This window comes from Charadrius vociferus, unplaced genomic scaffold (assembly GCF_000708025.1).
Source record: "Charadrius vociferus isolate BGI_N301 unplaced genomic scaffold, ASM70802v2 scaffold116, whole genome shotgun sequence".
Classification (NCBI taxonomy): Eukaryota; Metazoa; Chordata; class Aves; order Charadriiformes; family Charadriidae; genus Charadrius; species Charadrius vociferus.
In genome coordinates this window covers 341,765-356,286 of record NW_009648954.1, presented here as the reverse complement: position 1 = coordinate 356,286, position 14,522 = coordinate 341,765, and the positions used below count along the sequence as shown (strand labels likewise).

The following is a 14,522-nucleotide window of genomic DNA, read 5'->3' as shown; positions in this document are numbered from 1 at the left end:
CCTGCTGATAAGAAATGTCAGACTTAATCACTTACATATGCTTAATCAAGTAGATGTTTATCCTGGCAGCTAATCCTAGTGGTTTGCATCTAGAGAATATAATTTGCAGATGGTTACATATGGCTTTCTCTAAATAGTATTGATTGGGTCTCTGAAGGCCAGAACTGCATTTTTGTATCTATTGATAGAAATGTCATACTAATTCTACATGCTTTGTGCTGATTCTCTCTCATGTTTCACCACCTCAGTAGGGACTTTCCTGCCATCCTTTGGAAGTGGCTTTCCTCACTACCTCTTGCTGCTCTTACCAGCTAGCAGCTGCAATGCTTAAGTTGGCAGTTCTCAAGCTTAGGAGGAGAGGATTGGGCATGAATGGTGTCTTTTAGCCCAGAAATGTGTTGCCCTCTATGCTCCAACACACTTGCCACCTAAATTCTGGGCAGAATGGTCTACAGGCTCAGCCACTTAATATGGTTTGAAGAAGTATCTGCTTTTGCAAAAGCAGAAAATGCAGAGTTTCTTGTAGTTAGAGAGGCTCTCAAGTTAAGCAGCTGAAGTGTAGACTTGTACAACCATGACTAGAATGTGGTGTTTCCTGATGGAAAAGTATTTAAAGCCTTATGACAGGTGATTATGATGCCTTTTAATACGCATTCTCCTAGAGCTAGCATGCTTCAAGGACTTTTAGGTGTTGATAAATCACTAGTTCCAGTTGTCTCTAACTGCAACACACTCTTCATCTGAAGATCAGTTTAACTCTGGCTCTGAGCCAGTTTTAAAATGTGTCTTACAGTTTGACTTAGATAGCTTTATCTTGCTTATTTTCTAAAACTTGTGAAACTGCAGTAATGGTACACATTAATTCTTGTAAGTTGAAGCTTTTATTTATCAATACGCTTTCCCACAAGTTTTGAGACATGTTTGCTTTGAAAACTAAGTACAGCGCTTTTTTTTGGTGGGGGGGTGGGGCTTGGGACACCTCAGTAAAGAAACTTAAATCTTGGCAAAAGCTACCAATGCTGTTGGTGGAGCAACTAATTTTGTATCTTGCTGCTGAGGTCTCAACTAGCCTGTTTTTCTCCTCCTTAGGAGTTTACATCCTTATTGGAGCTGGTGCACTTATGATGCTGGTTGGTTTCTTGGGATGCTGTGGTGCATTGCAGGAGTCTCAGTGTATGCTTGGCCTGGTAAGTGCTCAGAGTAGTGTTTAAACTTTTAGCAGCATGATGAGAAAGGAAGGAAAATATTACTGTGTAGTTAAAGGGCAGCAGGTGCTCATGGTTTTGGCTCCACAACATTTAAACTAATGGTCACCTATATGCTAAAATGTTAAATATCCTTTTCATTTCTGGTCCTAAATTCAAATATCCATGTTGTATTTGAATACAGGATGACTTCAGGAGTTAGTCTTGATATGTCAGTGTCTGACTATATCTGAATACAGGATGACTTCAGGAGTTAGTGATATAGTCAGACACTAACATATCAAGACTGAGAGTATGTGTGAACACAGAACTAAAATGTAAAGAGTAATGCTATTTATTAAACAGTTTGTCCTGAACTCTGAAGGCTGTGCAATCTTTAATCTTTGAGACCAGAACTGTGGTATTTGGTACTTGAAACAACAAGCCTCTACTGTTCCTAATCACAGGATGAGCTCTTCTAGTTGACAACTGCTCAGCAAGCCAATTATTGGAGAGCAACCTCATTGTTTTCAGGCTGGAGGGGCCAGTGGAGCTCACTGGGTTCCTGCACATCTGTACACTTGTAGAACTACTCATGCAAATAACCAGAAGACTTAGTTAATAAAAGACTACTACTATAGCTGGTGAAAGAACAATTCCCTTTTTGTGTCATGAAGGGAGTTAATTTCCTATATTTCTTGCCAAATTATGTTGCTAGCCCTTTGTGCTTCTGAACATATATCTTTAAAGTGCCTTTAAATGGTAGTGGTGTTTTGGATTTCGTACTCAGTTAAACACAGAGATGACACTTCTTTTATGGGATACACAACAAAGATGTGACCATTAGGTCTCTGGGAGTTGATGGCAAACTGGGTATTAAGTAATGACTCCCAAAGCAATAGGGGTGACAGAGCAGAGAAAAGAATGTGTCAACTGTTGTGATCTGAGTGACCTGGGCAACTTCAAAGTCTGAGTGAACAGATGATTGGTTTTAATTAACACTGATCAAAAAGGAGGACTTCTGCTTGGAAAACACTGCCAGGCTTTCTGACGCTCCTGGGGAAAAAGTGCTGACGTAGTACAGTGTGTCCTCTTTCCTAGTCTTACCAGCATTTCAGACCTCCAACTGTAAACTGGTTGAGTGACAGTCCTGACAAGGCTGAATGCTGGGGATGGCACAAGCTTGCAATATATAGTGTAATGCTGTTTTGTGGTGCTGTGTTCTTAATTAACGATGTAATCTTTCTTTTCTAGTTCTTCCTCTTCCTTTTTGTGATTTTTGCCCTTGAAATTGCTGCTGCGATCTGGGGATTTGCAAATAAAGAAAAGGTACGTTGCTCTTAAAAGTTGGCAGGGTGATGGGATGCTGGAATAGATTGCCTGGAGAAGTTGTGCATGCCCCGTTATTGGAAGTGCTTAAGGTCAGATTGGATGGGGCTTTGAGCAACCTGAAGCAGTGAAAGATGACCCTGCCCATGGTGTCATGGGCAGGGTCATCTAGCATGGCACCATGCTAGAGGTGCCCTCCAGGCAGTACTTGGCTGAACTGTGAAGCAAAGCAGGCCATCAGTGAAGCTTTACCACTTAGATATGAGCTAGGTCAGCTATGGGCTGAATGTTTCTGCATCTAAAACATGATTGATCTGGGCTGTCCCCTTACAAGCAGTCAAGATTCCATCTTGTTTCAAAATAAGGCGCTTGGTGATCAGGGTTGGTTTTCTGCTTGTATTACACAACAGGGGAATATAGTAACTTCTGGGGTACAGAAATAAATAGGGAATATTTTTCTGCCACCAAATGGGCAAAGACTTGGTTCTCTCACTCCACCTTGAAGATCAAGTCTTTGGAAGGGAAACTCTGAATCTTATCTGTTTAGGTGTGGCTTTTAAGGTGAGTGTACCAGTTAGGCTGACCTCTTCTGGCTGAGAAATGCCATTCACCCTCTGTTTCTATGTGCCAAAAGGATGGGTATTATAGGTTGCAGAACTTGTAATGACTGACTCAAAACAAGTTTTCCATAATTAATATTAAGGTAAGACAGTAATACACCACAACTCCTTGCTATCTTGTAGGTTATTGAAGAGTTAAAGGACTTCTATGTGGAAACCTATGAGAAGAGATCTCAACCAGCTGCCAGAGAAACCCTGAAAGCATTTCAGTTAGCTGTAAGTACATGTTTATACTTAAACTAGACAGTAATGCAGCTTATTCACACTGTTCTCCATGTCCTCGAGTATCCTGTACAACTCTATTGCCTTACTAACTAGAAGCCAAGGGAATATTAGTAACAAATTGCAGAGAAGATATTTTTTATAATATTAGTGAACCAGTATGCTTTTTTGTCCCTTTGAACCTCTGAAATGCATGGAACTAGTTCTTGTTTTCCTAAAACTCAGAAGCAAGCTGGGAAACTCTAGATCTGTGGCATTGATCTAGAGGCACCATAGTATGCATACCTGCATGTCTATGAGAAGCTTACCTTTGAGTCTGTAAGGAGTACAAGCTGTCACCAAAATTCATGTGTGTATACTTATGAGATCTAGCTCTTCCTTTCAGAATTTTAGCCTTTAATGGAATAAAGGCTTTTTAAAATTAGGTTTATAGCAGTCACTTTGGGAGGATTTCTAAGCAAACTTGCATAAGGTCTGTAATGAAACCTAATACAATCTATTTCTTTTTACCAAATACAGAGCAAAAATAAATATTCTTTAACCTGGTTTTCATTTCCTGTTTTCTCTTGTAGCTTGACTGCTGTGGTCTTAAAGGAGTTCTTGAGCAGCAGTTCATGGACACCTGTCCGAAGAAGTCTATGATCGAGTCGTTTTCTGTAGTGGTAAAGCATGCTTTAATTCACCAACAGCTCTGCCCCATAAGTAGACTGGAACATGTTTCTGAATAAATCCTTTCAGTCCATGGGAAGTTCCCACATCTCACTTAGCAACCTATCTCTGTAATCAGTCTAGTTGTGGAAAATCAACATACTGTTTCTGTGGAAAGAACAAGCAGGGCCAGCAGGAAATCTGCACTTGCACAGGAAATGTGCAGTCTGTGTGTCACAAAACTCGCTGGCATGATGGACAGCATAAGGCCAAAACTTCACCTAAAAAAAACCAAAAAAGCTGGAGATCTGTTCTCCTGGCTGCTCCTATCACTAAAGCACCTCCCGGGTGCTGCACAGGAGTTGTTGCCTTCCCTTTTGGTTAGGGAGAAGGAGAGCATGGGGTGGGAGCAAGTTTTAGCAAGGGAAAGGAGAGGAGGAGTAATGATTGTTTAGGTGACTGTCACTGTGAAGCCAATTCTCTGAATCAGATTCCTGTGTTGAAATATTGCTGCAGAGATGCCTGTATGCCACAGTTACAGGAGAGGCATCTTGTGTAGTTCTTAAGTACCCCTTTTCCTGTTATTCTTAACTGTCTTGTGCTCTTGCTTTATGCTCTAAGAGAGCCTGTATGAGTCTTCCATAGAAAATAAGGTTCTTACAATGCAGGAATTAAATTAGCGACTTGATTATTTTTTTCACATTACTTCTGTTTGTCCTTACAGATGATTTTGTGCCTTCAAATATCTGACCACATGAGATGTTTCAATCTGTATTTAGACTGTCTTTAGTCCTGTCTGTGTAATATCATATGAGTTAGACTATATGGGAGTACTTGAGGCAGCATGCAGGTTTTATTGTTCGCTTCTATTTTGCGAAGTGTGTTTTAGCTTCAGCTGTTGACTTAATCTTGATGTGTTTATGGCCTCATCCCAACTGTAGGGGGAAAAAACCCAGTAGGTAGACTGTAAAATTAAAGGGATGTAATTGTGTGGCTGATCTGTATGCCTCTGAGTAGTACTGTATTGATATTCTAATTTAACTGACTAATTCTTGCCAGTCTTTCCTTCTGGACTGGAATAAAAAACAATTAAAAGTTGTTTTCAGCATCTTGCTGGGGTATCCTGCTGGAATAAGTAGGGCAGGAGTTGGGATGACACTTTTACCAGCCATCAGGCTTTTAAGCACAAGGAACTCTTGCTGACATATATGCCTCTTTTTCTTGGCCACCATGTGTCTTTGGGGAAAGGACTGTACTTAAAATTTTCTTTAGTTGCAATGGTAATTGTCCTGGGAGCTTCAAACTGGCACCTCTATGAGTCTACTAAAGCCTAGCATGCATACATGCAGCTCAAGAAGTCCATGCTCCTTGTGTTCATAATGTGTCTGCAAAATTGCAATAGGAAATATCAAGAGTGGCTTCAAATTTATTTTGAAGGGCTGAGCAATACAGCAACTTAAATGCTGACAGCCATTAGTAACAGGCCAAGTCTGGTACAACTGCTGTTGGTCCTATCTACCGGATCAGTTGCAGGTGTTGAGAAGGGAATCCTGATGTAGCCAAGGCATAGTTAAGAGGTTTTGATACCTGAAGAGTAGATTTAAACTTCTCCAACTTTTGTGTTGGAACATCTCTGGCTCTCTTTAAAGATGTGGAAATGAAGACCAGTTCAAAGCAGCTTTCAAAAGATGAGTCTTCATCTCTAGTGCAAGCAGGCTTGATCAAAGGTGTAGCATCAATCAGCAGACTTGAGCTCTTAACAAAGCAAGTAGAATCAAACCTTTTGTATGTATGAAATGCTAATGAACAGTCTTTCTTTTCAGTCATGCCCTGCTGCCATTGATGATGTCTTCAATTCAAAATTGAATGTGATTGGAGCAGTTGGCCTTGGCATTGCTGTAATAATGGTGAGTTTCTAGACTACTTCGAGGGTAACTGTGTGGCCAAAGGGTACTCATGGGAGAAGTCCGTTGAACACTGCCTGGCACAGCAGTCCACAGGCCCGTTCCACTACTGACAAGTACTGGCAGGATCGAGGTGTGTACTGTGGGGCCCTGAGGCAGTGCAGAGGGTGCGGTGTCTTGGACCTCCCTGCTTCTGCTCTGGATTAGGATCTGCCTCCTTGTAGTTCCAGCAGTGGTGGAGTTGTATCGGTGGTGTGTCTATATAGGGTGAATATGTATCGGTCTTGTTGCCAGCCCGCTTCTTAATCCCAATATCTCTCAGGGATCCTTGTTTTAGTTTCCTTTGCAACAATTAAAGACTGCTAGAGAACTGAAATAACAGTGCTAGTAAGAAAATTTGCATTTGTTTGACTTCTGGAGGAGGTATAACATGGCTACAAATATGCTGGGATGATCACAGATTTCGTGGGAGATATGGCAGTGGTTTATAGTTGATATATTTGAAAGTTTGAGGGTGGGAGGGGCTTGAGAATGGAGTGAAATTTGGGGCTGGGGGGGAGATTCTCTGTAGAATAGAGTTAATATGGCCTCTGGGCCAAGAAGAGCAGCTACCCTTGTCCCTGTGTTGACAGAATATGCTTTGGTCCCCTGATTGCTAATGTTTGCTTTCTTTACAGATTTTCGGCATGATATTCAGTATGGTTCTCTGCTGTGCTATCCGCAAAAACAGAGAAATGGTCTAAGAGCTAAAAACCCAAGACTGCTGCACTATAAAATCTTTGTCATTAACTTTAGCGTTCTGAAAGCATTTCTAAAAATTTATATATTTGTTACCTTTTTAATGCTTTATTTGGTACTGATGTAGGTTTGCTTTTTATGTTATAGGTTAAAATGAGAAAGGTATATCTGACTCAAGACAAATATTGTACATAAAATATCTGACTTTCTTGAAACTTATGTAATTTGGATGTAATTTATGTTGGAGACAATTTGATACTTAATAAAGAGTAAGATGTATTGTATGTTTGTGGGGGAGACGAGACTTTACTATGCTTATTAATCATTGTTTGTGTAGCAGTGAATTGAACTTGCATAACATCTAAGTGTTCAGTTACAAGGGCTTTAGTATAAAGCAGGAAACTCTTATGCCAGTCCTATATTTGAAAGGAATTCCAAGGAATGGAAAAGACTGTCAGAGCATGTTAGGGAAGGTATCATCATTCCTTGTTTCCTTGGTGTGTGTGAACAAAAGCAATTCTTAATTATATTCCTAAAATATTACTGCTGTAACAGTCTTACTGTCATCTTCATAAAGGATGCCATACTGGTGATGTGCAGGCAGTGGCACGTTGATGCAAACAGGCTGGGCTTTACCCTGCAGCCAACTGGGCTTTCTTATCTGCCTGTCTGCTGACATGACTCTGTCCTCTGGCATCTGATATGGCCTTGGTCCCTTGACAAGGCAGACTCCCATAGTGTGCGCTCAGGGTTTTTCCTCAGTGGATGGCTTTGTGCTTTGTTTCTCCCAACCCAGTGAAGTACAGTCACAAGGGCTTAAGGCATGAGTGCCAAATCTCAGGTTTCCAAGTGGAAAAAAAAACCCCTAAAAGTTGCATTAGAAGTTCCTGCTTGCAGCAGCTAAAGCTGTAGCTATCCTGTTTCAGTTTAAAATTTTATATGGGAGGGAGCAGAGATATTAGTGTGGAACCCTTAGCCTAAGGAATTGCCAATTTGTCCTATACTTCTACTCTAAATGGCTTAAGTGTGTTTTTTCTCTAAAATAACTTGCTGGTAAGGATCCAAGGCCATAGGTAGCCCTCACCAGAAGATAACGTGCTGTACCTGTATCTGGTGTTCCCCTACTGTAGTATCTCAACTGTGTTCCTAGGAGCCTCTGGTCTTTCTCCTATAAGTACTACAAATGTCTTGCTTGTTCCCACTTTTCTCTTGTAAGGAGGTTGGTATTTATTATGAGAAATATGGTAATGGTTGAGGGTCAGGCTCTGGCTATAGCATCTGGACTAATGCATGAATGTATTGCCCACCTTTGTGTTGCACATTGTCACTTGTCTAAAGGGTTATGCAAACCATACATATCTCCTCTGTAACACGTTGCACTACTCTGTTAATGGGGCCTTCTTAAAAAAAAAAAAATCTGATTTCAAAAATGTCAAATGGTAATCATGCTTTTGTCTGACTTGGAGACTGGAATGACTCCAGAAAGGAGTTGATCTAATCTTCCTCCTTGGATATATGAGAGAGCCTGGAGGGAAAAAAATCTAATCTCGTATGGGAATTTGAGATCTACTGTGTCCCTAAGCCCTTGTAGAACTGAGAAGTAGCATTTTTGTCAACTGCAATTCTTGGCATGAGGCTGAACCTGGCACCTGAAAGAGCTGGGGGGCATTGCTGTTGACCATAATAGAAGTTTACTGCTGACTTCAACTGCCCTTGGTTTTATTGCTCTGTGTTGGTGCATGCGTTCAGGTCACCAACATCCAACATGGCTGTAGTCCAGCATTAGCAGTCTTTGTCAATGTCCAATAAAAAGCAATGAGTTGTAACTAGGGGGATGAGAACTAAGCTGTAGGCTCAACACATAAGATGGGTTTGGGTGACGGCTACAGAGGAAGCTCTCAAGCTGGCATCCAGGTCCACTGAACATCCGGAAGACTTAAGTTTTAAACCTTCTGCTGTTGCTGCCTTCTACATAACCTGGATGGGGGCTTCCTGTGAGTTAGTCTTTATCTTGCAACACTGCTGCCTTAACCATGGTGGTTACTGCAACACTTCACGCCTCTGCCTGCTCCCTTCCCCCCATACTTTTTGAAGTCCTACAGCCCATCTTTGGCCTTTCTTTTTGGACATCCTGTGTGTGTAGGCTTGTGTTTTCTGAGTAATCTACAGATGGGTAAGTTGTCTTTTATCAGAGGAGAAAGAGCTACTTTTTTACTTACTTTATTACATGAATATTACTTTCCTTTTAGCAGGAACGCAAATGGCAGATGCAAAACCTGGTTGTGGTCATCCTAAGATCTGCAAGCTAGTCTGGAATTAATATTTTTTTAGTAATGAATACCGATGAGCTGAATGATAAGTTTTACTTTACAAGTAGCAGTTGTGACCAAATTCCCTGAAGAATTTGGTTCTGAACAATGACAGCCTTAAAAATCTGTTTGTTGCACTGACTACCTAAGCAGGGAGGGAGTTCCTATCTTCAAGCTTCAAGTTAGGTCAGGATTGTCTTGAAGTTGGAGCAGAATGTGACGAAGTAATACATAGTCTCGGGTGAACAAAAGGGGTAATAGATTTTTCTGGGAAGCCGGAATGGGGGGATTACAATACTGCAGGGAAACAGTGTTTGGAACAATGTTAGAGTGAGTTGGGTTTTTTCCATGCGGATGCTGTGGCAGAAGTGACTAATGCTGGCGAAATGCTTGTGAAGGGAGGGGGACTGAAGTGAGTCAGGACACAGCAAGGATACCTGTTAAGAAGAGGTCTGACCCTCGTTAGGAAGAGGGGTCAGCGGAGAAGCAAGGACTGATGCTTGGAAAAAATTAGGAGTAGGAAAAATTCATCCTAGAGGTGGGATGTAATGTCTCTTGGGAGGAGTAGATAGGGTGAAGGAAAACATGCAAGAGTAAAATACTACTTTGTCTCTTCTATGCAATTCTAGCTTCCCCATCAGTAAACAGAAAGGTGTAACTATGTTGAGACTTTAAAGCCTTCCTGGAATGTGAGAAACTACTCCAGAAAGAAAAAGGGCTTAAGCAGCTTTATTTCCAGACACGGATTTCTTCAGTACTACTAATCCTTAGCACTGAATTTGATTAACATAGATATGTTTTGTAGCTAAATGTGACGCCATATATTGTACATCTATGGGAATTGCTTATGGATAGCAAAGAGCTGTGGGATCAGAGCAGTCCTGGTCTAGATACTTGCTTGGACTGGGACAGTAGAAGAGATGATAACCAGTAATGGGAGTAAGTCCTACGTCAGGGACTAACGTAAAACACTACCTGTAATGCTGTTAAATGGATAACATGCAAAATCTACCATGAGCTGTTGCAATGTGTGTGGCAAAGTGGCAGAGCATAGGATGCCGCTGGGTTTTGGCTTGCGTAGATGGGGAAGCGTTGGTGGGTTCTGCATGGTATTGCTCCAAGACTGCTGTCAGCGGTGCCCTTCGTCTGCTACTGTGAGGAAAACAAGGGAAGATAAAGCCAAACCACTAAAGGATATGGCTATTTATATACTGTAAGCTAGCCAAGGACAGTGGGGAAAAATACTAGAGTGCATGCAGAATATGGGAGTTTACACCAGGAAACAGTATATCTTCTGTTGCAAGATTAAGAAAATAAATGTTTGACTAAAGGGCAAGGACTCTGCAAAGTCCTGAGGAAGGCTGGATTTGGCAATCTACAAGGTAATTATGCCAGAAAAAAGATTATTTTTTTTTTTTAGACTTGCTTTAGAAAATCTGCTAGCCTGCCTCAGAAACAGAGTCTCAAGCTAGCTGCGTGGTCAGCAATGTCAGAAGGAGCTATACCAAGGCGGGGGGAGCCTGGTTTTCCACAGGGACAGGGTTTAGTGCTGGGAAACATCTTCCTCCTTTACTGTGGAGCTGGGAAAGTCTTCTGTGGTATAGCACATTGTCATTTTACAGGCATCGCAGCACACCAGCACCATAATCAAGTACTGGAAAGGGGGAAAAAATGACAGTAGGTCCATGAAATGTGGAAGCGGTGTTGGATGTAGGAAGAAGCTGGCAGTGAGTGGAAAGTAAGGTGTGAGCCTCATACATTTGGGGCAAGAATAAATCCTGTATTCTTGGACACTTTAAAACCTTAAATCTATCATACCACATTCTAACTACAATTCAACAATTAGGCTTACTTGTGAAGGGTGTAGAGAAAAATCTGTTTGCAGAAGGGAAGGATGTAGTTACCTGCAGGGTGGCTTTGAAAAGAGCTCCTGAAGGAATTGGACCAGTAGACAGAAAAGCCTGGATTTATTTTGACAGGTAGTTCCAGTCATGAATATACCTCCACCCCTCATGAGAAAAGATTATGAAGTGTTTGCAGTCACTTTTTAGGAACCACCTGTACATCTCCACTATTCTTGTTTTTTTTCAGATGAATCTATGAGTCTGAGCAAACTTTGCAGGAGGTGGACTCGGAGAAATTGCTTGGGGGGGGATGGGGGGGAGAAAGCAGTTGGGGACCAAAATCCTAGTGATAAATGTGAGTACCATGCTCTTTCCATGGAGGATGTGTTGTGAAGTTCAAGCTGAGCCCTGCCCTGTTTTCTTATGAGCTGTGAGTGCAGGTGCTTGCAAGCCTTTGCAGAGACAGCTGCCTAGCAAGCCTCCAGCTGTAGGCTAGGATACAAGCAACACAGGGGCTCTTCTGAAGTACCAAAGCACCTTTTTTTCATCCTGTTTCCTTGATTTTTCACTGCCAGCTTGCTGCTGGCAGGAGGCTGATAACGTGGAGGGCAGGGGGTGTACTGCGTAGCCCTGGGAGCTGTGCAAGGAGCCAGGTGCTTTGCAGCAAACAAGTCCCTGCCCATAAGGGACACCCTGTGGGTCCCAGGAGGATCTGGGGGATGCTGTCCCCGGGTGAGAGTTGCTGCTCCAACCAAGGAGCACAGGCACCAGCACTAAGTTAGCACAGCCCAAGCTGGGTTTTGTTGGGTTTCTATGTTTAGAGGGTGGTTTATGCCTATGGCCACTGTGTAATTACTATGATTATAAAATAGCCGCCTCTTCAGTTTCTGCCTGTTGGCAGCTCTGAGGAAACGACCTAATTTGAACTGCCCACACTGAGGACCTTGAACCCTATCAAAAATCATTTTTAAATGAACCTAGAACATCTAGACAGTTTGCCAGACTGTGCTGGCAATGATAAAAATAGGTTAGTGAGATTTTTCCACTGCTGGGCACTGGCTTCCACATGCGTGGCTCCTACAAAATGAATCCACAAGGCAACTATTCATGGCATGTTGAATGCTTCTCTTCTCTAGCTGCCTATTTCATGTTCAATAGATATTCAGGCTGTGGCTGAGAAGTGACCTTTTATGCCTTGCTCTTAACACTGGCATTTAGTCCCTAACTTGCCACGCACTGAACTAGTGCACTTCTGCTGCTCTGTCCCACCAGTGAAATCACTCCCTTTGAAATGGCAGGTCCTGCTGGATAAAAGGAGTTTGCATATCAAGATGCTGCTCTGTGACTCTGTATGAGGGAGGAACAGGGTGGCACAGAGCCAGAGAAGTTGCACCACAGGACAGGTTTTTCAACTGTGTGCTGGTGCAGCCTGATACAAACTGCATCTTCAGCTTATGCCAGCAACGCCTTTGCTTGTGGAAAGATGCAGCCCTTTCCAAACCCACAGTCTCCCCTCAGCTTGAGGTTTGTAATTAAAAGAATAGCTTTAAATATCCCTAGTGCTCTTCTGTTGCTGGGATTTCTTGGTCCTTCTCCTTGCCTCAGTACCTACAACTGAGATGCAGGGCAGATGAAGTTCCCAGGAAGGAGGTGGGTATTTCAGGTTACATCCCACTATCAGCAACACAACAGGGGCAGGGAAGAGATGGGGCCGGTTGTCAGCAAGTCATGATTCATGACTTGGTCTACTTGCAGGCTATTCAGGGCACAGTGTAAATGCAAATGGATGTTAAAAATGGCAGTGGGTGTTCAATAAAGTTACTGTTTTGCCTCTTCTTGTTGTTCCTAGTCACTTCTTTGCAGTTTTCTGTGACTTTATTCTGCGTGAGAGTGAAGACAGAAAAATATTGTTCAGGGATGCCAGCGAGGTCTGTCTCTGCTTTCAGATGGGGTCTGGTCCCATAAAGCTACACAGCCATGTTGTGATATGGGGCAGGTTGGTTGCTCCGCAGCACTGTGTCTGTCTTTGCCAGCTGTAAGAGGACAGGAGGGAAAGGGCAAAGTCTGTGTTGTTGACTACTGTATGCCTTTCTTTGACTGGCTTTATTAGTATGGTGAATTTGCAAAAAATTTTCATATTGCAAGGGTGAGCAGGGACCTATCTCATTTTTCATCTTGGCTGGTGAAACACTCAGCTGCCCTTCTGTGCCCAAACTCTTACCACAGCCATCATTGTATCTGTTTCAAATGAGAAACTATATTTGCAGTGTGTGTCCTGGGGCAGATGCTCATCCTGCTTTACAGTACTGAGGGATTACAGCCCGCCAAGGAACCTCTGCTCCTACAGGGTTGCTTCATTGTGGCATGGGAACATTGTAGTTTGTAGACCTTCAACCATTAACATCACCATAATCACCAACTAAAGAAAATTATTTTCATTGTGTTTTTACTTCTATTTTCCTTCTTTTCAAAATTCTTGTAGAAGCCATGTAAGCATGCAGCTTTTGTGTGTGGCATCAAGGTGGCAAATACGGTGTAATTAGTTGGAAGAGGGAAGACTGAGTCAAGTCCCACCCTCCTGACCACGAAAATCATGCTTTAATGGCAAATGTGTGAGGTGAATGAGTGAGGCCTTTGCCTGTAGAAGCAGAAAGGATGCCACATTGCATGCTTTAATTTTTTACAGTAGAAGCTGTAAAAATCTCCAGGATCTGAGGACAGCAAAGCTTAAAGAGAATTAGGATGAGGATCACAGAATATTTCAATTTGGAAGGGAAATCAGGAGATCCAACCTCCTGTTTGAAGCAGGGTCAGCCATGAGGTCAGACCAGGTTACTCAGGGCTTCACCTAACCTGATCTTGACAACCTCCAAGGATGGAAACTGTACAGTCTCTTAGTACAACCTGGTCCACTGCTTGGCTGGTGTCCTGATGAGAAAGTTTTTCCTTATGCGTTTGAACTTCTCTCGTTTCAACCTATGACTGTTGTCTCACCACACACCATGGTGAGAAGCCTAGCTCTGTCATTTTGGTGATCTCCTCACAGATACTGAAAGGCTGCCATTAGCCCCTCCACCAAAGTCTTCTCTTCTCCAGGTTGAACAAGCCCTCTAACCTCAGCATCTTCTCACCAGGCACATGCTCCGTCCAGCAAGCTGACCATCTTGGTTGTCCTCCACTGAGCTTGCTCTAGTTTGTCAATGCCTTTCTGATATTGGGGGATGGAGTTGGGGGGGTGGGGGTGTGTGACAAAACCGGATGTAACGTTTTGGATGTGGTATAATGAGTGCTGAGAAGCTGGAGGTAATCACTTCCCTTGATCCATTGATTATGCTCCTATTAATGCAGCCCAGAATGCTGTTGGCCTTCATCATTGCCAGGGTACACTCCCAGTTCATATTCAGTTTGCTGCCTGCACAGCCCCCACACAACTCCCCCCCCCCCCCCCCCCCCCCCGAAGCATGAGGCAAGTGTGCTCTGGCACCTCCTTAAGGTTATTGATAAAGATGTTAAATGAGACAGTTCCCTGCAGACACCTGCAGTGCTCCACTTATTATTGGCCTCCTTTAAAATGAATGTCTCTTTTTGTACACCTGGAAACTTGTCCTGGTTGTGGGCTACCTGAAGGTCCATTTCTGACAGAAGCAAGTACATGAAATGTACGGAAAATACCTCCATTCTGGGAAAATCTTCAAGGCTTACCTTCCGTGTAGGGCAGTTACCT

At 42.7% G+C, this 14,522-nt stretch overlaps 1 protein-coding gene across 1 annotated transcript in view; it reads left to right on the top strand.

Moving 5' to 3' along the window:
• CD9 (CD9 molecule) overlaps positions 1-6,764 on the top strand; it is an 8,794-nt gene extending 2,030 nt beyond the window's left edge. The window contains exons 2-7 of the mRNA XM_009887456.1: positions 1,090-1,187; positions 2,439-2,513; positions 3,257-3,349; positions 3,928-4,017; positions 5,827-5,910; positions 6,585-6,764. Coding sequence (XP_009885758.1) covers positions 1,090-1,187; positions 2,439-2,513; positions 3,257-3,349; positions 3,928-4,017; positions 5,827-5,910; positions 6,585-6,650 — 506 coding nt within the window. The 3' untranslated portion in view covers positions 6,651-6,764. The remainder of the gene's footprint in view (positions 1-1,089; positions 1,188-2,438; positions 2,514-3,256; positions 3,350-3,927; positions 4,018-5,826; positions 5,911-6,584) is intronic.
• The last annotated feature ends 7,758 nt before the right edge of the window (positions 6,765-14,522 follow it).